Source organism: Xiphias gladius, chromosome 11 (assembly GCF_016859285.1).
Source record: "Xiphias gladius isolate SHS-SW01 ecotype Sanya breed wild chromosome 11, ASM1685928v1, whole genome shotgun sequence".
NCBI lineage: Eukaryota > Metazoa > Chordata > Actinopteri > Istiophoriformes > Xiphiidae > Xiphias > Xiphias gladius.
In genome coordinates this window covers 19,598,344-19,624,215 of record NC_053410.1, presented here as the reverse complement: position 1 = coordinate 19,624,215, position 25,872 = coordinate 19,598,344, and the positions used below count along the sequence as shown (strand labels likewise).

The 25,872-nt window shown below is 41.5% G+C and overlaps 2 protein-coding genes across 9 annotated transcripts in view; both read right to left on the bottom strand.

The window, feature by feature from the left end:
- Positions 1-580: 580 nt before the first annotated feature.
- npas4l (neuronal PAS domain protein 4 like) lies at positions 581-6,386 on the bottom strand. The gene is made up of 10 exons (XM_040138995.1): positions 6,359-6,386; positions 5,993-6,113; positions 4,898-5,061; positions 4,597-4,742; positions 4,369-4,468; positions 3,801-4,065; positions 3,602-3,711; positions 2,951-3,080; positions 1,577-2,856; positions 581-1,469 (listed from the first exon to the last, which is right to left on the bottom strand). Exons 2-10 carry the CDS (start codon positions 6,091-6,093, stop codon positions 1,441-1,443), a joined length of 2,325 nt encoding a protein of 774 aa, XP_039994929.1. The 5' UTR covers positions 6,094-6,113; positions 6,359-6,386; the 3' UTR covers positions 581-1,440.
- Positions 6,387-6,395: 9 nt separating this feature from the next.
- The window catches only part of klhdc3 (kelch domain containing 3), a 32,652-nt gene continuing 13,175 nt past the window's right edge, over positions 6,396-25,872 (bottom strand). For 4 of the 8 annotated variants that reach the window (XM_040138998.1, XM_040138996.1, XM_040138997.1 and 1 more), the window contains exons 9-11: positions 17,630-17,703; positions 16,785-16,863; positions 11,422-14,321 (exon numbers count right to left, since the gene is read on the bottom strand). In XM_040138998.1, coding sequence (XP_039994932.1) covers positions 14,255-14,321; positions 16,785-16,863; positions 17,630-17,703 — 220 coding nt within the window. In that variant the 3' untranslated portion in view covers positions 11,422-14,254. Of the gene's footprint in view, positions 6,422-11,421; positions 14,322-16,184; positions 16,864-17,629; positions 17,704-25,872 lie in introns of those variants that run through there. The other 4 variants (XR_005708360.1, XR_005708362.1, XR_005708361.1 and 1 more) reach the window with 4 other exon arrangements.

The window sequence follows — 25,872 nt, the reverse complement described above, 5'->3', positions numbered from 1 at the left end:
CAGGCACAGTAGGCAGCTGTTTTTAACGAAAAAAGGCTCTGACAAACCAATTGCATGCAATCCTGTCCAGCACCAAATGGCCTACAAACAAAGTAAGCGTCTATCAAGCATTTATCAGCTAAAAGGTTTGCCAGATGTTTGTCTCAGGGGTTAGGGGGAACCACAACAATGTCTAAAGAGTGTGAATACTGGACTTAGATGTGTCGGGCTTGTTGCCAGCCTGTTGCACTGCCTTGAAGTGGCCCCAAAAAAAAAAAAAAAAAATCAGTCTATTCAGGTTTTAGATTAATTGTTATAGAAAATGTTGCTTGGGACACTGATGCAAATTATCCTCACTGCTTAATTTCAGTCAGGCAGTTATACCTACCAGCTTGCCGCTAATGGAATAAAAGTCAGCTGTGGTGCTTGACTGCTTTAAGGTATTGATTTAGTGTAAAATTCAAAGAGGAAGGTCATGTCTACTGTACATCACACAATGAGTTATTGTGGAGGAATATACCTTAATGAATATATCACAAGACCCAGTGTGTTTTTCGTTAAGATTTATTTAAATTTCAAACATTTGAAGCAAATTGCAGGAGTAACAAAATTACATTGAAAATTCAGACTTTTAAAGTTCCAGTACCTTGGAAAATATTTATCTGGAATGAATACACATTAATTTGGCACTGTTAAGTGAGTAAGGTTAAGTCGGTGTGTTCAATACCAAATAAATACCATTAAGTCATAAAAATCACACTTGGAATGTATTTAGCTGTACCACTGAGGTAACTGTTGAATTTACAGTCATCGTTATCTCACTGCTCGCGGAGTGAGGCTGTTTTTTTATTCACAACAGCTTGAAAGCATTCATGGCACACGGAGAAAAATGAGACACTTAAAAAATAAGGAAGGGAAATATTATTTTTAGCAAACTTAGCAAATTGATAAGTGACTTGCCAACATGTTTTAAGGCACCTAAAAACAAGTATTTCAAAATGGCTGAATTATGTGTTATAGCTCATCCAGTTAGCTTTGAAATCTAGGTAATATTCCTTTAAACAGCACATCTTCTCATTTATAATTTTTTTGTGGCAATGATATGATAAAGTGCTCAATAGTAAACTGTGGTCACTTAGTATTAGAAGAAAAATATACCTCCATTACAGCATGTAAGTGTTGACATTTTAAAAAGTACCTTTTTCATAAAATATAAGTCATCAGCAAAACATTCACAAAGTTGGCAGCAGTCTAGAGGAATGAAGACAAAGCTGTTGAAGAGTACAGAATCTACTTTAGATTCTTTTCCACATTCAGAAATAAGGCATCTGTGGGGACACAGTGTCCTAGCATAGATGTCCTTTAAATGTCTTTGCTCACATTCTTCTTTGAATCCAGTGAGGGAAGATTGCCCTGACAATATGTCATACCAGTGGTCGTACAGTAAGTCACAGACTAGTTTCAGTACAGATTTTCTTTAGCAAGTCCACCTGAAAGGAGACAGAACATTATATTAGTGAGATGGAAGTTCAATACCTGTGACCTTGAGATAATATTAATCATGAATGTAGTAGTCGCACAGTTTAGTAGATATTACCTTGGTGAAGGCTACTCTGCATATAGCGGTTGAGTTGATGCAACCCAGTGTTTTGGTCAGAGCGTCCCAACTGCAAAGTGAAGGGATCCATGGCAGTGAACTGCTCTGCAGGCAGTGGCTCCTCTGGGTTGGCCGAGGAGAGACCGAGGGGCTCCTGCGCCAAACGACGGGGCCCACTCCCGCTGCTCACTGAACCCTGCTGGTGGCTGTACGACACAACAGCAGGACCGGACGTGCTGCTTTTTCTTGTGTCCATGTCCAGGTCTTTCAGGATGCTGTCGAACACGCCATCATCAAGCACCAGCTCGTGCTTAAGAGGAAGGACCGAGGGGAGAGGAGGGTGATTGGGCCAGTCACAGGCTGAGGACAGGGTTTCAGCAGCTGCAGTTTGGACCACATTTTGAAGCGGTTTCAGGGTGTGATACATGTCAAAGCTGCTGGCCAGAGAAGAGATTTGCTGTGCCAGAATACTGATCTCTGCCTGCTCCCTCTCATTGTACTGGTTGGACTCTGTGGATGTGGGTGACTGGTTGGGGGTAAGTAGACTGGAATGTATAGGCAACGCATTGTGGGGCACATGATGCACTTGGACGAGGCTGCCCCCTTCTGGCTGCTCTAGAACGCCAAAATCGTCTTGATGCAGAGCACAGTCCACTGGGCTTTCACAAACGTCGGACGCAGACAGGCAGTCTGGAACTAATCGAGCATCAGATCTACAAGCTTGGAAATCATAGGTGGGAGATGAGGAGGAGAGAGGCGAGCGGGCAGCGAGCGCACCGAAGGCTTCCCGGTCAAAGGTTTGCTCGGCGGCTGCAGGGAGGGAGTCGGAGGGTGATGGGTGACAGGTGAGCCCTGCCTCTGGGTAGGAGTAGTATGAGGGAGAGCCCTCAGGGGAGGACAGCAGCTGATCCGTGTATCCATGCACATCCATCAGGAGGTCATGGCTTAGCTCCTCCTGCTGCAGAGGGGAGCTGGAGGAGGCTGGGCTATAGGGGGGGGTGAAGAGAGCTGGGCCGTCACCAAAGGGAACAGGTGAGCTATCGCCTTGGAAGGAGGCGCGCGCCACGTAGTGTATGTCTTGCTCTGACTCCCTCCTATCTCTGGCACCTGGCTCCTCGCTCTGGCTGTCAGATGTCCTCTGCCTTTTAAAACATTTAGTGTTGTTGTAGGTCTGAGAGCAGGGCGCCTGTTGAGCAGCGAAAAGGCAGGAATTTGCCAGAGACGATGGCCTGAAGGCATCGCTGCTGATGGTCTTCTGCAGAAATCTGGCCTCTGTTTCGCTGTAGGAGCAGAGTAATGTGTTAGCGAGTGTTTTAAAGTTGAAAAGCACCTTCCTGCAGTTCAGTTCGCCAGGAAAAGAGAAGTTTGTCAAACCTGATGATGTAGTTAGTGCAGTTAATGCCCTGACAGTCCTTGTTAGCTCGAACGTAGATCCAGGTCCATGACAAATCCTCGCACTGGAGCCTCAGCACCATCTCAACCTGGAAGCCCTCATCTGTCTGCACTGGAGCGGACAGGGAAGACACATTCATAGTTATCGTCATGCACGCTCACAAACAATAACGTGCACACAATGAAATCAGTGCTCCACCCATAAATGTCTTAAAATAAACCTAAAATATCAACTCCAAAAAAATTTTTTTTAAATAGCAAAGACTAGCTTTTTTTGTTTTCACTTTTAAAAAACATTAACAACACAGTATTTTAAACATCCCGGTGGAGCAGCTTCAGCTGGTTCCAGCCTTCTTAGAAACTGTGCAAGATTAAAAGATTAAGAGGGAGAAAATGTACCCTAAAGACTTACACGCTGCTTGCTTCATTAGAGAAAGGTCGCTGTACCTGAATCAAACCTCCAATATCTATGATTTAATGTAATTTCCGCAGGCATTAATAACTGGAAGTTCTTTTTTAACTTTTTTAAGTTTTGTTTTTGGAAATGCAACTTGTTTATCATGGCCACGGGTTGTTGTCTAAGTATCCAGTGTAATACAGCACAAGTTTTCCTGCTGTGGATTGTAGACTTACTTAGACTTCTGTGAGAATCTGCACTTAACGAAAGGTCTTCAGGATGGATGAGACTGTACCATGATCGACCGGTCATTTCATCCGCTGGATACCCCAAAAAATATAAAACACTGAAAAAGAAAGACGCACAAATGTTTGTCAGTAACCAGTGTAAGAACATTTTGATTATATCTGTTTAAAGGGGGAACTATAAATCTACCTGTCTGACAGCTGAGTGAAGGACATATCGAGTCTGTGCAAACTGCTGAAGCTGTGACAGAGGTGGGAGGCAGAGGTCCTCAGGCGGTTCACTGTGGGGGTGCAGAGGGCCACGAACAGAGGCTCGGCGCTGGGAGAGGCTGCAGAGGAGGGCGGACAGGGCTGAGGGAAGGACTGGAAGCTCCCTCTGACCAGCATGGAGCAGCAGCTGCTGTGTCTCAGCTTGAAGGCCTTGGAGGTTTGCATACAACATATAAAGCTCCTCTCTGAAGGAAAAAAGGTGGTAGTTTAGTTTTAAAACTTTACTAGGAATTAACTGATTTAAAAAGTACTGAATATTAAACGTGCTTTTCTGTAGCAATTTTAGGTTACATATCAGCATTTTTAGTTTGAAACAGCAGTGTAATTCCTGTGATTCTGTGTAGCCTTAACTTTGGGAACCATAGCACTTAGTACATCAGCAACAAGAGGCTACCAATCTCCATGGTTACATTTGTGGTAATCGTACACAGGGTTACAATCAGAGTTTAAAACGCTACGCCTAGCGGTTTTAAAGCCTTCGGCGTTACCTGATGATGAGTCGTTTTCGATGTCCAGGTTTGATTTAACAATCTCAACATCAGATCGTTCCACCATGTCATAGAAAGTGTCTCCCTGAAGCACATCTATCTGTTAAATTTACAGGTTTTACCATTAGATACAACAGTTTAAAGCCCAGTGTGCAATAGTGCAATAGGTACTAAAAGATGCAGCAATTAATTAATTAAATTGACACTGTATTACATCAATGGACTCACCATGGACAGACCAAGATGTTCGGCTACATTTTCCGACACATAGACCAGCCTCCCACTGGCGGTAGTGACCAGGATGAAGCCATGCAGGGCGTGAAGAAAGGCCTCGTAGGGCAGAGAGCAGTGTGATCTCTCCCCAGCCAGGAGTCCTTAGAGAGGGCAGAGTCAGTTCAGCCTTGGTTACGCTGTAAGCATCTCTGCAGGTCACCACATCTGTTATCTCTGATATATCCCAACATTCTGAATGTAGATTGGAGGTTGAAAGGTATAAAAGATTGACTGAGAGAGAAGTTTGCAGACTTACCCTGGAAGAGAACAGACTTCCTGATGTAGGTGCAGATGGCTGCCATGGAGTGGAGGTAGGAGAGACGCTCCTGGTCCTCCTGGCTGATGGGCAACAGAGCCCGCATATTCCTGATCTCATGATTGATGTGGTCCCGCCGGGCTTTGGAGGCTCCTTTGGTGGATCTGTGAGAGACCATAGTCGCTGAGTTCAGAGGTTGGAGGAAAACTGAGGGAGATAAATCTGGGGAGCCGGAGTTGTCACTACTGCCAAATTTCATTTAAATAAAATCTGCCTGAAGTCATTCTCCTCCATGGGGCAGGTGTGAAAAGCAATAAAACAAAATAAAAAAAGAGTAGTTGGCCTGAACTGATCTAGCCTCTTTTTCACAATTCAGGCTGGTGTCTCTTCCCAACAAGCTGAAGTGGATTTTCAGGATCGGGGGTTCCTATGGAAACTGCTGACATGAGAAGCCGCTGTGTCTGCAGCAGAAATACGGGCTCTCAGGAGACTTTGTCTGTGGGATCAGTGTCTGTCTGGCCTATCCACAGAGAGTCTGGGGTTTTTATACCTGCCAGGGCTTCAGCGTGGGCGTCACAAACAAAGGGGAGGTTGGGCTTCTGCTGCTCCCTCCATTGCCATATTAAGTGGGTGTCCTCAGAGCGGGGCGCCCCACGTCACAAGGACACAGAAAGTGCCTCATAAGGAGAATTATATCACGTTGAATCCCAGTTTGTTATGTTAACGTTACAGCGCCAGAAAACTGTGATAATTGATCGAGAACTGAAGTCTATCTGTGGTTTTGCCATTAATATTATTCCACTTTAAATACACTGACACACCATAAATTCCCAGTAGTATTATTCTATATGCATCAAAGTGTTTTCTGCCAGACTGATGACGTTTTTGCACCAAGTCAACCTGAATGAGGCTATTCTGAGGCTGCAGCAGCCGCATCGTTCTGCACTGGGCTGCAGAGTGGAGAAACCCGGAGAAAAGCATCCGGATGCGCGGCACCGCACGCCGCAGAGCCGGGGGCGTCATTTGCCCAAGGGGCGTGCGTTGATCCGGCCACTAGGGGGCGCGGGGCGAGGAGGGGGAGGGGTTGCCACTGACCTGATCCTTCTGCAGCATGAGCGGCGGTCATCCTCAGGCAGGCGGTGAGAGGTGCACGGAGCCCGTACGTGATGCTTGCAGGAGTTGCACCAAATAGTCATCTCGACGCTGTGGACGCCACCTAAGGTTAAAACACAGCGATTTAATGGCGGGTGTCAGGCGTGACTAAGAGGAGACACAGTAAGTCTAAAAAAAAAAAAAAAAAAAAAACACAACAAAAACCCAAGCCGGTGTTCCGTCTCCCCCCCTTGAAGAACCACACTCAGAGTAACAACTGAGTCAATCATTTTGACCTGGAATAATGAAAGTAATGCCCTGCTGTGGGGAAACCGTCCTGGCTAAAGATAACCCGTCTTCATCTCCTACCTTTGCAGGCTCTAGTCTGGAAGATGAGTGTCAAGCCCTTTTGTGCGTCCCTCCTTTTATAGCCTAAAATCCGACACCCCCTCATCCAAGTCAGCCGGTGGGCACGATCACACACACACACACACACACACACACACACACACACACACACACACAAACACAAAACGCAAGATGGGATAACGTTACTTGTTGTGCCGCGATGACAAATGATCGAGGCGGGTTATATTTAGTGAATTCATCCGTAAAAAAAACAAACAACACAAAACACAAGAAACCTGTTAGATAGGACGTGGGATGCGATCACTTACAAGAGAGGACATTTTGTGGCCAATCAAACAGCTCCTGGCACTGATGATCAGAAAATACTTGAGGAAACCAACAAACTAGAACCGTTTTGAATTCTCCTTTCCAACACTCCGGATTCACATTAAGAGAAAGCTCTCAATTTTGTGTGACTATTGTTAATTCTCTCTGCAACAGCTGTGATTAAAAAGTTATCGGCCAACAAACACACCCTGACACTGAGGGACTACCCCCCCCCCCCCCCCCTTTCCTCTGTGACCCCCACATGCCTCATGTTTGAAATGGATTCTCCACTCGACACCCACATTTGAAAACAGCCCTAACTTTTAGTTTAAACCCTTGTGTTTCGTTGACATTGGCTTTTGGGTCTCAGGGACCCCACTGCTGTACAGTGGTGGAAGAAATACTCAGATCCTTTACCTAAGTACAAGACCAACACTCCACCGCAAGTAAAGGAGCTGCATTTAAAACTGCAGACGTATTTCAGCTGAATGCACTTAAAGTATCAAAAGTAAAAGTTCTTGTTTTGCTCAAAAATGGCCCCTGACACTGATACATTTTAATAAATTACATTATTATGTGTATCATCAGTGGGTAACCATTTGCTCGAGGTGGAGCCAGTTTCAACAAGTTTATTGTTGAAACAATAAACTTGTTGAAAGTTTATAGTGACCCCCCCCCCCCCAAAAGGTCACATGATAAATCTGAGGGGTCGTGAGCTGATGAACGGGAGATAATAAAGTTCTGATACAAGGATCTGTTTATTTATTTATTTATTTATTACTTTACCCAAATTGTGAATTTTTTGGCGAAATACTGGAAAAAATTGAACTGTTATTTCAGTGAAACCATGTGAGAAATTTAGATGGGAAATCTTTCATTGGTATAATTGCTAACAACTCATAAACATCTGAACCATGACAAGGAGACACAACTACATGTTGTAATGATGATGATAATAATAATCATCATTTCAAAATCAACCAATTTTCTTTGATATTTTTTTCTTTTCATCTGTCTTGAAGTGGTATTCCTTCCCTTTGCAACGCCCTGAGTCTTCACATTTGTTGAAGGTGGCAAAACACAGAAATGACCATAAAGCAATATTATTACACCAAACAAGGAAATATTTCATGTTTTATCTGCTATATTGGCTACGCAAACAAATGTATATTGATTTTGTCAGATCTCTCGTGAAACTAACTGTCATAAAACTACAAAAACAGAAATTTAAATAACAAAAACAAAAAACAAAAAAATGCTTATTTGGGATGTGTTAGAGTAGGGCTGCACAAAAAGTACTGTTAACACCAAGTCACAGATCATATGAAAATCCATTGTACGGAGTCTATGAAACCCCACAGAGAAGTAATGCGCCATTTTCTGTAGTGGACTTCTGAAACATGTCATCCATTCAAAATCGTGTGCATAAGCAATCATCCTAAAGCTAGGGAAAGTCATGAAATATTAAGGTAATAAAACAGTGTCAAGTATGTTTTTTAAGTTATTAAAAAGGGCCTGGGGTCTACAGCACCCCAAACAGAAAATTTGGTTTAAAATACTGGAACTCGCCGTCTGTATGAACTCATCTAATCATTCTTGATACTACATTTTACAATTTAATATCAATTTTATAGTTTTAATTATGGAAAAAGTGATGTATGCTGTCTCCTCTCTTAGTTAAAGTATTATAGTACTATGGTATAGGTAGTATAATGTTATACTATTACCTTTCTCTACTTTTACTGGTAAGGGAGTAGCTTTCACAGTGAAACAATCAGTCTCATGATGCAACCAGCACCAAACAACCAGTTCAGTTAATTCTTCAGCTACCCTAACTAACATAGGGTTTGTACAGCTTTGCAAACCCCAATTAAGCTTGAGTTTGAGCTAATCCTCCTCTCTTTTTGACAAAAAAAATACTTGTAGATCCATCTCTTTATTTTACATGTAGCACAAAGAGACAAAAGAATACTTTAACCAATGAGAAACACAAAATGTTGCCTCATGTCAATGCACCGACAAAAAGCACTGAGCAGCCACCCGTCTCCCATAAACACCCATACACAAGTCATTACTGTAAATGAATGAGCCCACGCAACAGTGACATGGAAGGTGAAACGTGGGAAGAATAGATGCATGTATTGCAAGACGGTCAAGTTCTTTTTCATTAGGCACTTTGAAAGGTAAACACAACAGCCTGAGCGCAGCTTGACTGTTTAACTTACGATATCATTGTCATGTTCAAGTCCCAGGAGAAAACTGGCTCGATGCAACATTGTTTCATTTGCTATCAGACTTGTGAGGCAGTCAGCCATGGCAGTTTTTCTTCAACGGGCTTTAACTGCGTGTGTATTAGTCACTCAATTAAACCCCTGCTGGAAGGGTATTAAGCTACAGGTCTTCAAACGTGACGCACTGAGGCTGCGAGGCTCGGTCACTCGCAGAGGATTAGTTCCCGTAGAAGATGAATAGATTACAGGCATCCCAAAGCATGACTAAGGCGTACTAGACACTTTGCATTTTACAAGGGGCTCCCGCTCATCTTTAGAGGGGTTACTTTTGTGAGAGTGATGCCTGCATGGAAGACTAAAGGTTAAAGTTTCCATTTGTCAGTATCAGTGGTATGGAATGGTGTCTTGCTTGTGCTCCTTTAATGCCTCTAATGCCTCTTTTCTCAAATCCCCAATTTAGTGGCCTCAATAACGCTGGGAGCAGAGAACTAGAACTTGAGTGAGGGAACTAGACAGATATTGGTGGGGGGGGGCAAGACAAAACAAATCACTCTGAACAAATCCTAAGTCTGATTCTCAAGGGCCAGTGGGATCGTCTGAGTCCTGAAGGGAAATTAGAGAGTAATTTGGCCAAGTGTCTCCCTGCATCAGCGCCTGCGTTGCGGGCTGAGGCTCCGGAGCCAGACAAGAGGGACCCAGCGCAGCCCTGCTTCCTGTGTGCGGCAGGACCAGGCGGGACAGCGTGTCTCTGCTGCCTCACTTTAAGCTGACCCTCCGTCTGTGGCCTGCACTTAACACTGTAGATAACACTGGCTTTATAGCACGGCGCTGGTGACAGACAGGAACAAACTGCCAGGCCGCTACTGCTAGAAGAGGCAAAGATTGGAGGTGGGGTTCAGGCCTTCTAATGATTACCCCCCCCCTCCCAAAAGTAGCCGCACGTATCCCATTAGGTAGTCTGAGGGCCAGCGGGGGGGGTGGGGGGATTGGGGTGTTGTGTGGCACCGTGGCTTCAGAATACCCACTGACGTAGACGGTGAGGACTGTCAGACAGGCCAACTGTGGTAGCTGTGGCTGGTTTTCAGCAGGAAGCAGGGATGGGGGAAATGCAGGGTTCAAAGACCTGGTAACTTCTAAGTGCCACATACAGTAGCTCCAAGAGGGGACTTCATTCCATAGATAGCGAGGTGGAAATCAGACACATCTGGCTTTCTCAGGAATCGACTTTGTCGAGGTTGCACATCAGAGTGCAAATGACAGCAAAACAAATTGACATGGACAGTTCAGTCTTGACCAAATCCATATAGCCTTAGAAATCATTAGTCAGGATCAATACCTCTTTAAAAAACTCTGCAGCCAAACCCTCAGACAAAGGACAGCTGGACTGCAACTGTCAAGAATATAAACCGAATGGCAAAATTGACCTTTACCATAACACGACGATACAATCGTTCTGTAAAATCCTGCGGGAAAACATGAACTACATACAGTATATGTGCCAATCAGATGTAACCCATTACATGTCATTTAGAGACTCGTCCTGTACAAGTATAATGTTGTCCATGTCAACCCCTTCTTTTTGCCCAGAAATCAGCAAGAAAAACCATCATTAAGCTCAACAAGTTCTGAAAATGGAATAAGTCTGTAAAGAAAGTGAATGTACAACACATGTAAAATGGTATCAGATGTTAACAACTCAAATTGACTCTTTTTATTATTGATAGTTATAAAGCATATTGCACAGGAAGTCCTGACCAGCCATGAGAGACAGAATCCCCTCTGAAAATGTGTAAAATATAAAATAAAACAAAAGCAATGAGCATAGGGAGCCTGCACAGTAGTAAAATGGATCAAAATACACTCCAGACTTTGTTCTGTTTTTTCTAAGCATTCTTTGTTTATGAATTATTCAACGACATATCGTAAGCCCTAAAGATAGCATACATGTCTCGGCATGAAATCAGTGGAATCACATACTTCCACTTGGCGAATAATTACTGATCACACTGAATACCTTTCTCATGAATGTGCGCTATAATCTAATGATGCATTTATTTTGGTAAAGTAAGAGTCAGCCCATGAAGTTTGATCAACTACCTTGCTAAAGTAACAGAGGAGCCTCAGAAAATCCAACGTGTATGGGGTTTTACATCACTGCATTTAAAAATGTAATGCCAATATATTTAGGCAAAATCACCGACCTTGTCATAAGCATGGCCCTGTTGGAGGTAAGTGAGTGACCATCACTGAGGAAATTTGTTGTGCAGGTATTTTATTTTTGACCATAGTGTCTACATTGTCATTTACTTAACATTTACTTCATATCATATTCCTGAAAAGTTCTTGACTTAAAATACCATCACCCATAATCTTCAAGCAACAAAAAAAAAAAAAAAAAAAAGACCAAAATCCTGAAATAAAAATGACTCCCACACCACACATTAGAAAAAAAGAAATAAATATCATTAGTTTTGCCAACGGCCATTTGGTGTCATATAAATAGTTTGATTTGTTCACCAGAAGTTGTTTTTTTTTTAATGTGTGTGTGTGTGTGTGTGTGTGTATGTGTGTGTGTGTGTGTATGGACACATGATTAGCTTCCCTGTGGTTTCACTGCATTACCTGTTGTATAGTACTGAGGAATTTCAAGTTTGTGATATGTCCATGTGCATGTGCAGTGCAGAGGGCATAAGACTCGCTGAGTCACATTGGCACCACCGGTCTGTAAATAAAATTCAGACTTGGTTTGGGCAGGCAAATGTCTCAAACTCTGGAGTCTTCTTAGGCAAAAAGCAGCATCAACATGTCTCCTCTCTGTAAGGCCCGACATGCCACGTTTGGCTTTAGTGCAGTTACTTGGCGATTTAAACCTGCATTTAAGATTGTTTTACACTGCTTTACATGAAATACTTAGATTTGTAAACATTTAGAATGTAGGTCAGTGTTTTTCAGTCCTGATGTTTGGGACCCAGAGCCCTGCTGGGTTTAATTCTAACAAGCCGGTCATGGCCTAACTGATACAGATTAAATTCAACTATCTGGCAGGACAGAAAACAACAGCACCCTCTGTCCCAATGACCAGGACTAAAAAGCACTGATGCAGCTCACAAGTTTGTGGTAACACAGTTCCTATTCACATCTTAGTTTTGCAAACTTTAGGGCTTTGTACTGTTCAGGACCAGATACAACTAATATCCATCCATCCATTTGCATCCATGAAAAGGTTAAAATAAATAGGCAGTATTAATAACATCTCTTCTGCCTGTATATTCATCCTCACCAAGTCATTCATTTCAACATCATGCTGTATTACTTACTATTCTTATTTATAAGATTTAAAGGATAAGTCTGGTGATATTCTATATTTTCTTACTGTCAACAAAGACCAAAACCAACGATTAACTGATATAACAAGGATTGTCTTTGAATCAACAGCCTGATATATTTTACTCTGTAGACTTTCAACATTATACAAAAACTATTAAAAACACATAAATGAATCAAAGAGCTGCACTGGGTGACATGTTTCTTCATAACAATAAGGAAATGAGTTTGAGTCTATCCTAGATACACCGTCCTGCTACTTCAAATAAGTGCAGCAAATCAGTGACTGAAAACTGTTCATTGTTCAGAGTGCCCAGCTGTTGTAGCTGTTGTTGTTGTTGACAACATCAACAATACAGAATACCATCAACCCTATCCTTTAATTAAAGTGGATGGAGATAAAAATCTGAAAAAAACCCCCACCAAAATTCCTATGTTTTCAAAGTTTTGGTCTAAAAGTCGTAATTATTATTAATACAATGAAAACACAATGTGACATCCCCATTTTGAGCTATTCCAAGTTATTTTCAAGCTGTGTGGTGAGTGTGTAATCTAAGAACAGCCCTTATGCATTTAGAACATCTGCTCAAGTGTAGCTTTGCTCGTAGTTGTACACAAACACATGTGCACACTTTCCTGGTTTTTCACTGTACTCTGAAGACGCAGGTCACGAGGAGAGTCTCTGAAAGCTGTAGGATTGTCTATAAGAGGAACAACTACATTATGCATATTAGTGATGATCTCCCTGACAACAACAGGCAAACTGAAGCAGGTGGGCTAGGATTATGTATAGACAGGACCATGTGCTTATACACATACACAGTATATACTTGCATCATGATTCCCTTTCCACATTTGGCACTGAAAAATAAACTAAAGGGGTGGGGTGGGGGGTAGTGGCACGAGTCGCACACTTCCAGTGACACTAAGACATTTCTTGGAAGAATACAGCAGACAACCACAAATACAAACTTCCCCGTCAAAAGTGGATGTCTCATGTGGGAAGTCTTATTAAAGACTCAATGATACATGCTATTGAGGGAGGTAGATGGGCTTGATTAGTTTACAAGGCAGACAGTTTTTCCTCAGCTGCCTTGCAAGTCACCTTTGAGACACTTGAGAGCATTGGGGTGCCAGCCAAGTAATGATGAAGTAGGGGGAAAAGCTAAGCATTGAAAACCAGTCAAACAGAACCTTTCACAAGCGTTATACTCAACACTGTGGTACCAAATACTCCGTCTCCTTGCACTTATCACCAGAGTAGTCAGTTAGCCTTCTCCATATACTGTGTACAATAACTTAATTTGCCGCAAATGGACATGGTAGTTCTACATGGTTTTATGACCAAGTTAAAACTGCAAGATATATAAACTCATGATCACCTCAGTCTCTTTATAAATGGAACAGAAGGTTCACATTTGTTTCTTCGGGGAGATCTGTTGAGTGTGACATCAGGATGACATCCTCAACAAAGAGATGAGCTCTCAAGACCTTTGGCTGAAGTTCTCGTTTCCTCCTGTGCTTAAGATTGGGCACGGCTGTGGCTCAGGTGGTGGAGCAGGGTTGGCGGTTCGACCCCCAGCTCCTCCTGTCCGCCTGCCGAAGCGTTCTTGGGCAAGACATTGAACCCTAAGTTGCCTCAATTGTAAGTCACTTTGGATAAAAGCGTCTGCCAAATGAGTAAATGTAAATGCAAGATTTGAAGTCTATGATTATCATAGGCTGATTGGATTGCTAGAGAGACTAGAAAGAAAAGAAAAAGGTGAACAAGTGTCATCGATTTCTGTCTCACATAATCTGTCTCACTGTCTTCATGGGTTAAAATATCCTTAGACATGAGAAAACTCATTGTGTCCAAGGAAGTCATAGGCAGGATATTTTGGTCAGTAATGAGTTTTCACTTGAAGAATGTGGAAAATAAATCCAATACAGATCCAAACTCTACAAAAACAGTCCCTCAGAGCTCAGTTGATTAGAAAGATAAAAGCCCAGTGTCCTGAAACAGAGCTCTGGTTCTGCTTCACATTCAGCAGCATCAGCCGTGGGAGGAGAAGATGGGCCTGCTGATGTTGCTGTTGGTGGTCATGGCTGCCAATTCCCACCTGGAATGAGCAAAAGGAAGAATTAGCATAGAAAATCTTTTATATGCAGGAAGACGGGAGGCTCCAGTATACTCCAAAAACAAATGTTTTTTACACTGTAATCGCAAATGTCGAATTGCTGTTGAATAGATAATCTTGATGCTTTCAATTAACTTTTTCTGATTCTGACTGAATTCACAACCGACTTCTATGGTTTGAAACATCCAAGATGCTAAAAATCTATTGCACTGACAATCAAGCAATTGTGTGACATTTACTCTCACCCTGGACTCCCCCTTGTCTGAGTGAAGGGCTACGATGTGGAGAAGGATGAGAGGAGGCCCCGCTGTAACACGAGAACCAGGAGCAGGGGCTGACAACAAGGTCTAGTGCTGACCTGATGACAGGTCAGAGGTTGAGCTCCAGATTGTTATCACTGGCTCTGGTTTCACACTCACTCCTTCTCAATTGCTTTGTTCGTTTTTTTTTTTTTTGTGTTTAAGAGGGGAGATGGGCATTGGAGCTTGGGATGCCAGTGAGAGGCAAAGGGAGTCTTGTGACCCCACCGAAAACCCTCTTAGGGTTAGAAACACAACTGCAAACCCTAAAGTGGGGAGTGTGCAAGGTGGCAGCGACGGTGCGAGAGAAATGAGAGGCTGAGAGGAGTAATTAGTATCAAGTTCCACATGGGGGGGAAAAAAAAAAAAAAAAAAAAACACTTTAGTGCAACCCCTCCATTTCAGACACACTTGTCTAATGAGCAACATCTTGACAAAGTCTATTCATTAAGGATATTTGAGAAATGGTTTTATACATGACATGGATGGATTGTGTCAATATATTCTCTAGCAAAATATTATGCTCAATATTAGTGGGAAAATTTCATACATTGAATTCAATGAATGAGAACTTGTCAACTTAAAAACACCAGTTTGAACATTTCACCCTAATATGCAGCTAAGTAAAAGAGGTTGACAAGACAGTAATTGCCTAAAACACACTATTTTTAGACAAATATTTTGCCTTTACGCGTTTTAAAATCTACTTTAAAATCTTTAACACCGTTACGACATCACACTATCTTCTTTAATCTCTTGAAAAAATCTACTTTTTTTTTCCCTACCTACCTGAAACTGAGGAGGTAGTTCTTTGCATTTATTCTAAATTATTATTTGCAGCTGTGTGTATGAATTTGATTTGGAGTAGGCACAAAAAAGATTATCTTAGAATATAAGCATGCGTGTGCTGAATAAAGACAGCAGAATGACTGGCGCTTTCTAAGAGTAAGCTACTGAACCAGTGACTAATACTGTTACATGCCGTCTGGGCTGTGATGAAACAGAACCATTAGTGTCATTAACTACACTCTATGAAACACAGGTAACTGATAATTCAACAACTGGCCGTCTACAGTAGCAGCTTGTCTGAGAAATGATTTTTCCAGTACTTAGTAATAATTGAGCAACAATGAAGGAGATGTGACATATTACAAAGCAAATTCTCTTTGTGTACTCCAGTTTCGGAAAGGTCGTTTAGAAATTTTATGGTATAATTGAAAAGAAGACAATTAATATGTAGTAGAGGAAGCCTTTTAAGCATTTTAAACAATACCACGGGATTTTTAAGCCTAAAGAAGTTGAACTGAAATAATGTAAAGAGGCAAATAATTTTTCCAATGACACAAAATGAATTCATCAAGAGCCAATTTCAGTGATCCTCACCTTGCCGTTGTTAGGCTGGTTACTATTTTGTAACTACATAAACTAACAACACCTTCTGTCTGCTAGCAAAGAAGTTTCGCAAAGAGTTGCCTTTAACATTTGCAGTTCTGGCAACTTATAAAACATTTCATCCAACAGAATAATGCATTCAAACATGACTAACCTGTGTTGGTGTGTGTGGCTGTAAAGTGGATCTGCAGTAGTTTTGGGAGAATTTTTTGGGCGGTCTTCATTCTTTCAAGATTGTGACCTTCTAGGTACCATTTTGGCGTACATCATTTGGACTCTTTATTTGTGGACCTATAACACTTCCATGCTACAAATAAATAGAATGAGAAAGTCCTCTTCCTGTTTTGGTCTATTTTCTTTGGCTTGTCAGCGCAGTACCTTTTGTGCAAATTGTACACAGGTGCACAGACAATGAACAAACTGAAAGCATCCTGCAGATTATGCTAATGTTTCACCATGATTTTCAGATTTTTATATAAACAAATCTTTATGCTGTTAATTGGAAGATTATAATTAAACACATTTGAAATGTAGGGACTTTTTAAAGTAAAGTCAGACAAAAGTGTAAGTAAAACTTGCACTGATTAAATTAATGGTAATGAGTCACAATTTGCTCCTCTGAAAAACAGCCTCATTATTCAGAGAGATATAGTAGTGGCAACAATGACCATCATAATACAAACAGCATGAACATAAATATGTCAGTTCTATGACAAAGCAGCACTAATTTTTGAGAAGGGGATGCTTGTCTGACCTGATATCATGCGGGAGTCCCGACTGCTCCAGACTGTACTGAATAACAGCTATTTTGCATAATGTCTTCAAATTAGGGCCTGAAAAGAAGAGAAAGTGTAATGAGTCACGCACTGGTCTCAGACACCAATCATACTTAGGGTAAGAATATCTGTTTTAGCTGTGAGAATTCAAAATGGAGCCAGGCAGGTAAGAATCTCTGGATGAAAGGGGTTAGATCTGCTCTCCATGATGTGAAAATCACTATGTTTTGTTCATATCATGCTGCAGAAAAACAGCTGAAACAGAATTCACATATGAGGTCATGCAGAACGAGATGATGCTAGTGTTAAATTAATTTAGTACACAAATCATCTTATTATAAACCTGCTTTCTAATACGAATTACAAACTTCCTCTCAATTACTATCACCGTCATGGTTGCTCCACCATATGGTCAGTGATGAACAGTGTGAAGGCACACGCGACTGGCACGTGGAGGTGTATGCCACAGGGGATGCCACTGGGTACTGCCAGTCCCATATGGTTCCTGTGTCCCTGTGTAAGCCCACCTACACAAAAACCCTAACTGTGACCTGACAGAATTACAGGCTGCCCTAGTGGAGGCAGGATATGGCTATATTTGGTAGTCCATGAGTCGGAAATGCCCCACGTAATAACACAAAGCAGGGCCAAGGCCAGGCTTATTAAACCAGGTGAGAAATGAGGCAGTGCAGTGGGGAGGGTATTGGTACTATGAAATTTATTGAGGACACCACTACATATCTTATTTAGGCAAAGTGGCTGAAAATACTGGGATGGTATATGAGGACTTATGCACCTGGAAGATAACGACAGGGATACTTACTGAAGTCTAAGATATACAGGTCTGAATGATCCATGAGGTTAAATTCATCCCCCATTCCTTGCTCTGGACAGGGACTGTAAAGAGAACGAAGAATGTTTTTATAAGATTAGAACTGTCAACAAAAATTCATTGAAGCAGACTACTTACAAGTGGTCAAAGCTTCAAACCTATCCAGGAGGACAACAAGGCTGTATTTGTTTAATGGGGGCAACTTCATGGTTTCTAACCTCATGTCAGTCATTGATTTCCCAAAAATTAGTCAATAACAGGTTCCCTAATACTAACCCTATCATACACCATCTTACCATCTTTCTTTAATCACCAAGGTTCATAATCATGGCGCTACAGATTGTTCTCAAAAAGAGCAGCACTGGTCAAACAGCACTCTGCTTTCCTTATCATAGGCTGGCATGATTTAAGCCCACAGGAAGTTGAGCACTGCAGAGACGGCAGGCTGGTCCACGCTGATAGTCTCCCAGACCTGAGCAGCCGTTGATATCACTGCACATCTGTTTCCTGCCATGGCTAAGCACACACACACCTGTGACACACCTGGTGCACCACGGCTTATAAAGCTTGGCTGTATCACAACTCTCTTCACTCACCATCTTTGTATCAATTAATCAGTTAATTAAAATGCAAAACATGGCAACTTGGAAGGATAGTGTATAAACATGCAACTGAAATAAACAAGCTACAGCCTGGGGGACTGAACTAAAATTTTAAAGCAGATTTATTCCCACAAGGCAGTAAGTACAGTATATTCCTTTAATGTATACGATGCAACTCAATGCTTTATATCCATAACAACAGTGCACAAAGAGACCTGTCCAGATTAGAAGATAAAAATGCACATTACAGTTTTACGCTACCCAGAGACAGTTTCAACCAAACAGGTGCCCTAACCAAGCAGTTTAGTGTCTATGAATATTTATCATGTAGAATAACTGGGGGATTTGCCGGCCGGGTCCGTAAGAATAGCTCACAAGATGCTTTCTGCTTCACATTGCCTGGCCGCTGACTGGCATGTGTCCAGCCAAGACAACATCAGACACTACCACAGTACTGTTGAAGCAATCTAGAAGAAAGTACCTGTTCTGAATTGCTTTGAATTACACTTATTATATTTCCCTTTTCCTTCTGTGGCTTTCCATTTTTCACTGTTGACCTGAACCCTCCTCTTGCTGAAAACAATATACTCTCTCCTCCTCTGTATCTCCACCCATCAATCTATATTCCTCTTTCCCGCTGTCTTCTCCATCGCGTCTCCCCTTTGCTGCGTGTTCAGGATGTTGTAAGGGTTTTACGTTGCTAATCTTCCCTAAACAAACACTGTGGTGGCTTAAAGCGGCCAGGAGAGGTGCAGAGCACGAGCGCAGTCGTCCCTGGGGGCCAGCTGGGGAAGTCATTACGCCCCCTGCCCCCCAGGTGGTGATCCACCCGGGCTTACAGCATGAGCCTTTATCAGAATACCCGCAATCACCCAAGCCCCCCCTGTCATCATCAGACTGTCTACTCCTGGACCTGCCGTTCTATTCCTGGCTGTGACACTACTGTGATGATTAAAATGGTAGTTTTCAATTCTGGCTCATTTAAAAATCAAGAGATTGCAAACTAATAGGAACTTCATAATGCCCATTAAACAAATATTAATACTGAAATTGATCGATTGCTATGAATGCCACTTATTTGAGAATGAAATTACAGAAATCAAAGTTATTAAAACAATCACAAACACATCTTATATAAACTACATGAACACTGGTCATTGACTTTCATGGTGGCATTGAACCTTGCCTAGAGGATATTTATTGGGACTTCAAACTTAAGTGTCCTTGCACACCAAGCCAGCAGTCGGCTGCTGGATGCCACAGTGCCATCAGTAAGCATCTGTGGCTCACAATAGCCTGTAGTTTTCTTTTGCGATGCGGCTGTCACCATCGGCTCTAGTTGGTCCTAATCAAATCTGCTAGTCACAAATTAAGCTCGTTGAATATTATGACCTTTATTCTGTACAGGAACGTCCAAATACTGGCTACATTAAATCCTGAATGTGTAGAACAGACACTAAAATCAAAAGTCTGTCTCCATTACGGAAGTAATGAAAAGTAGCATCTCTATCTAAAGCACACACTGCAGTAGCTGTCAACTACTGTGCAAGCTCACACGGAGAAAGGTATAGGCCTCAGATGCTGACGTGTGACACGGTGCAGATAAGAGGATGCTTTAACAGGAGCAACAAGAGCGATGAAGATTGCATCCCCTGGGACAAGGTTTTCTCGCATGCTCATGGATAATGACAGACTGGGTGTGAAATTCGGCAGAACATTAGGGAATTGTAATGCTTTATTGGTCCCCGCAAAAAGGAAGAGGCTGAAGAGGATCATAGAGGCAGGGGACGGAACAGGGGGGTAGTAAGAGGTGTCTGATAGACTAGCAGTAGTTGGAAGTTGGAAAGTCACAGTGTGTGACTTAATGCGGTATCCTGGTGTTTGATGGGTCACTTTGTTACTCGATCAGCAAAGTATCACTATGTGTGAGAGTGCTCCTCCCCCTACAGCCGCAGTGGTTCCCAGTCTGAATAAGGCCTGAGTGATGCTGCTCCCCCACTAAAACAACACTGGTTGCTATTTCAAACAACACTCAATGAGGGTGTCTAATCACCCAATTGCCAGTTCTTTCTAGCAATGCACTGCCTACTCCACCTCATTATCTTCCACACCGAAGTCTCAAAACGGTAGAAGAGCAGGCTGAACTACTATCCTAAAACTAATGAGGGAGCACCACAGAGCCTGGGAGAACTCAAGACTCTCTGAACTGCCCAGGAAATTATTTCCCCACAGATTTTGCAAATGACTTTCAGAAACAGCAACAATGCAAACAAAGTGACAAGAAAAAGATTCAGAGTTGGAGGAAACTCCATCAGTGACACCTCTGCTTTTCAAGTCTGTTTTCTAAGTCTGTTTTCAGCAGCTTCATTGGCCATATCCTCATTCTTGTGAGTGATATGATCTGCATCCTTTTCCTTTCTCCACTTCCTATTGAACTTTGGTCCTTTAGAACCATCAAGCTCACAGGAACTCATCACGGACTACAACTTCCTTCAGAGCACGTTATCAGGATGGCCAGACATGCATCAAATTATTTCATTATTACTTAAGTATTGAATGAAAACATCGGGAACCTGCTGGGAACAGGTAGTTATAGTACAAACATTTCTCCCCTCAAGAAACCATTAAGTTTGTTTCCCATAATAGTAGCTGTATGCATGCTTGCAGCCATGCAATTATTAAAAATGTCAAGCAATTTACTGCAAGTAGTCCCAATTATTTGGTAATATTATTATTTTGCCCTCTATATTTACTTTCACTTTAAAGCAAAAACACTCGTATTAAATGGCAAAGCCTATAGCTAGGATCTGACAGAAGGGGTTAACTGGACAGTTAAGAACCCTCCAAGAGTTGGCAACGGTTTTGGAGCTTAACTTTCTTAAACAAATCCAACAGACTTAGTTATCACAGATCGATAGGTTCCCGTCCATTTCTTTTGCCTTAATCTCTACTGTCTCACCTCATCTTACCAAGCTATCTGTGCCCCCTCCTGGGCAGTGACTGGACAGTGGATTAAGACCTGTAACTGCCTCGACCTAAACCCCATGCAGAGGGTGAGATACAAACTACCTCTGGCTCCCCGAAAGAGACGCCTGACTTCAGATTAGGCAAAGGAGAGACACACATCTCAGATTGCAACCTGTGGACAAAATGTAGTTGGACTTGGTGGTTGTATTGGAGAGGAAAACTTGCCTTACAAATCTCAAGTAAAGACAAATTTGATCCCTTTTATCAGGAGAGGATATTATTAACCTGGCTGCCCATAAAAGCGAGGAAGAAGACATAACAGTGTTTCAGGGCCTTGAAAACAGCTGGTTAATATACGGGGGAAGGTCTCAAGGGGTTGTCAAACGCTCCTCTATTGCTGGCAGATTCATTTTAGAAAAATAAGTTACTTCCTCTGTATCCCCAGTCTTCCCCTGCATCTCATAATACTAAGACTCAAGGTCAGCCAGCAGGAGACACTCACAATAGGAAATAGTGATGAACATACAGAGCTACACACCATAGGTTAAGTACATGTGTGGTTATGGTTCATGCCTTTTGTCAGAATAGCTAATTAATACACGTGCCCCTTCTGCAAGCTAAGAAGTGATGATCTCCAAATATCCTGTTCTTTTACTAATTCTACAAGTGTTTCCTCGTGTTAGTCAGATCACTGTCTTTCACTAACAAAGGCACTGTAATGTTTCAAAAAAGTCTATGTTTAAACATGACTTGCTGATTGTGAAAAAATAGCCACATATACTGTTAAATCGTTTGGCTGGCGTGTTTTGTTGGTAATTTTTAGTTTTCTACATAGTCTGGCATTGTTCTACAGAAGGGGGCTAAAACCATTAGGAGGTGCTTTGGTTGTGATGACAGTAGTAAATCGAAAGTTAAACTAATACTATTTAGACATGTCAATTCACATGGACAACAGCATCACAAAGCATCACCTATCCAGGCTGTTTATTTGATGTGCTGTGTAACACTCAACCCTATGACACCTTAATGTATACAGCCTGTTAGAGGGTTAAGGAGGGTTAAGATGCAGATGAAATACTATCATGAACCTGTCTTTGTAGAGTAAATCACAGTGTTGCTGTGCTGCCCTAAGGTCTTGTCCCGCCACGTGCGGGATGCCCCATATCCTGTTGGGGTCATCTCCACTGTTTGACAGGTTTTATCTCAGGCATACAAAACACACACACACAAGCACAAAGACAATTAATAAAGGAAACTTCTGCAGCCTACCCTTTGACACTGAAGGCCAAACAACAACATGTGTGTGGCATCAACTACTATGGTGTGTTGATAGGGATGTTTCCATGGAGCCATGTTCCACTGTAGCAGATTTTAAGATATTATGAGCTGCAGTAAGTGCATAAGAAAGGGCTGATATTCACATTCAACAATAAACGAAAATCAAAACAGAAAGCAGGGGTTTTCACCCAATACCTAACAAGAAAACACAAGGCTTTAGAATTAGTTCTGCCCTATTCCCATGTTGTGTTTAGTCTAACATTTGAACTGTCAGGTTCAACAGTGATAACAAGCCGCACTTTAATCAGCTAGGCTATCATAACAGCAGCCCTTTCAGCCATGATAAGGTGCAAAATGGCCTTGTAGGTGATATCGAGGCACCAGGCATTTGACCTTCCTGATCTACTAAGCAAAATCCCTGGACTCTGCAGAAGCTCTCTGGCTCAACAACTTGCTGTTTTGAAATGACCACTTAAATTCCACACAGATTAAATATCATGGTGAGATTTTGGTGGATTAAATAAGAGGTTCTTTGCTGGGATGTTTTGGCTACCAGAGAGATTACCTACTATGTGGTCTCCCTCTTTCTCAGAGTATATGGCAGCCACTCACTCTGAATATTCTTGCTTCAATCTATTTAAGCTTTAATGTAAAATTCAAACTATATCTACTCCTATATTTAGCATTTTGTAATAAACTAGGGTAATGAGTACAAATGTTTATGCGTCTAATGTTAGAAATGGCGTCAGCATGCTTTCCATCTTCACTAAATGTCCCAAGTGACTCTGCATATTGCCAAATGGAACACTTGCGTTAGACTTGTGTTAGACAGGCCGGCAGAGCAAAGCAAGCATGTGCGTGTGCATGTGCGGCACTCTGACGTCAGCTTGACAAAAGGAGCTGTGAGTCATTAAGTAATGTGAATACAACCAGAAACATACAAACACACACAAATAGCGCAGTACAGTGGAAAAGACGAAATGATGTACTGGTGCTGAGCGTCCTACTGGCCTGGGCAGAGGCTGGTAGGTAATCTCAGTGGCTTTTGTAGTTTGACTGAAATTCTGAACCAGGAAAAGTGAATCACAGGGACTGTGATATTTTAAGGTCTAAAAACCCTAACATGGTTTCTCCTTTTAAAAAGACCTCAAAAGAAAATCGCCTGGAAAACAAATATGTGAACAAAAATCACATTTAGAAGTTGGCTGCAGCTGTGAATGTACTAAAGAAACAAGGACGTGCAGTTTTATTGATGCAAAGCACTCGAAAGCAGGCCCAGCCAAAATCATCCAAATACAGAGCTGTGTTTGTAGGCCTAGCATAGATGTTTAGAAACTTAATTAAATGTTGAACATAATACAAAATCAGGAAAAATAATATCTGCAGTAGGGCTGCAACCAACATTTATTTTCATTATTGATTAATTTACAGATTATTTTCTCAGTTAAAAAATTAATTTTTTGGTCTATAAAACATCAGAAATCTGTGGAAACTACCCACCACAAGTTTTGTGAGTCCAAGATGACATATTTACAGTCATATTTACTGGTTGAAATTATTCATACCCCTGAATTTTAAATAAACAATTGAGAATATCTTCAGAAATAAATGCAAATTAACCAATTTTGTGTAATCATAATAATTTAATAAAATGCACAAAGTTACTGAACAACAAAAACTCACTTATGCTTTATTTTCAGTGTTCAATTTAACTTGAATTAACCAATGAATGATGGTTTTACTGCTAAAAAATGGGCTGATTGTTTACTGGTTTTTTTTCTCGATGGCGAAGACAAGAGAGCTGTCTAAGAGCATCAGAAATGCTATTATCAATAAAAATAACAATTCCAAAGACTACAAGGCAATCGCCAAAGATCTTGAAATCCCTGTTTGAACAGCTCGTAATTTTATCAAGAAGTTTCAGTCATAAATCTGTTAAGACGCTTCCTGGAGTGGCGCCAAGAAGAAACTCAATGAGAGAAGTCTGCGAAGGTCGATACGGTTTGTGGAAAAAAAAAAAGAAGAAAAAAAAAAAAAATTAAATTAAAAAAAAAAAAAAAAGATCAGGCAAGACATCTAAAAAGCTTCAGGCTGACCTAGAGCAATCTGGAGTGGTGGTTTCATCCCGTACCATACGCCACACACTAAACCACGTAGGGCTCCATGGGCAAAGGCCAAGGAGGACACCACTTTCCAAAAACTTTCATAGATAAGCTACAGTCTTTCTGGGATAATGTTCTATGGACAGATGAAACCAAAGTAGAGCTCTTTGGGAATGCAGCACTTCAGTTTGTTTATAGGTGACGAAATGAAGCCCATAAGCAAAAGATCACCATACCTATAGTAAAACATGGTGGAGGTTCTATCAAGCGGTGAGCTGCTTTGCTGCCTCTGGTACTGGAGGTACTGAATGTATCAAAGCTGAAATATGCCATAGCAATAAGGACTCCTGCAAACTTAAAAGAGCTTAAACACATAGCAGTGGAAGAGCGGCAAAAACTACCAGCAGACCATTGCAAGAATCTTCTAGTTGGCTACAAGAAACATTTATGTCATTGTTGCCAAAGGTTCTGCAACCAAATATTAGCGCAGTGTGCAAATTATTGTGTCGGGGGTACATTTTGTGATTGTATTATTTCACTTTTATGCAAGTTTTGTTGTTTTATATTCTTATGTTCAGAACCCTTGGGCATTTTATTAAAATATTTTGATTATACAAAATTGATTAAATTGATTAATAAAAATGACTTCAACAATAAAAAGGTTATCAAAATAGCTGTCACGCCTAATTGACTAATTGTTGCAGCTCTAATTAACTGGATGTCAGTGTGACACAATATGCTCCTTTTGTATTATTTCATTTTGGCTAACATGGGGCACAAATGTTAAATGTGAAACCTAGAGAGAGACAGTAAGGAAACAGCCACTATAAAAAGAAAAGGCTGCAGTAATAAAGCACATTGCCTGCAGGAGGCACACATATTAATATTGCAGCAGCTATTACTTTCTTTGTCTGAAGGCGGAGACATCAACATGTCTACATTTGCAGGTCTGAGCTGGTGTTTTGGTTTTGTTAGACCTAAACTGACAGCCACTGGTCCCTGCTGCTCACAGTGAAAGGAAATGAAACCCCTTTGAAAAACTGTCATCATCAGCAGTCCATATAAAAGGTGCTGAATGGATTAAAAAAAAAAAAAAAAAGCACAGAATCTCCAATCATTCAGATCGTAACATTTGACAAAGCAAAAAAACAACAATTAAATCATAGAGTATCAACTGAACACAAAGAGATGATTTAAATCACTCATCATTACAGTCTTAAGGGAGGTATGAACACCTGTCATGGTAAGAATATATTCCTGAAATGCAATGATGGAATGAATACAC

Excerpts from the sequence above, each read along its gene's own strand:
- npas4l (XM_040138995.1), bottom strand. The coding sequence starts at position 6,093 with ATGACTATTTGGTGCAACTCCTGCAAGCATCACGTACGGGCTCCGTGC. Across the intron at positions 5,062-5,992 it reads TCATGCTGCAGAAGGATCAG|ATCCACCAAAGGAGCCTCCA; the intron begins GTCAGTGGCAAC and ends GGTCTCTCACAG. Across the intron at positions 3,081-3,601 it reads AGATTCTCACAGAAGTCTAA|TGCAGACAGATGAGGGCTTC; the intron begins GTAAGTCTACAA and ends TGTCCGCTCCAG.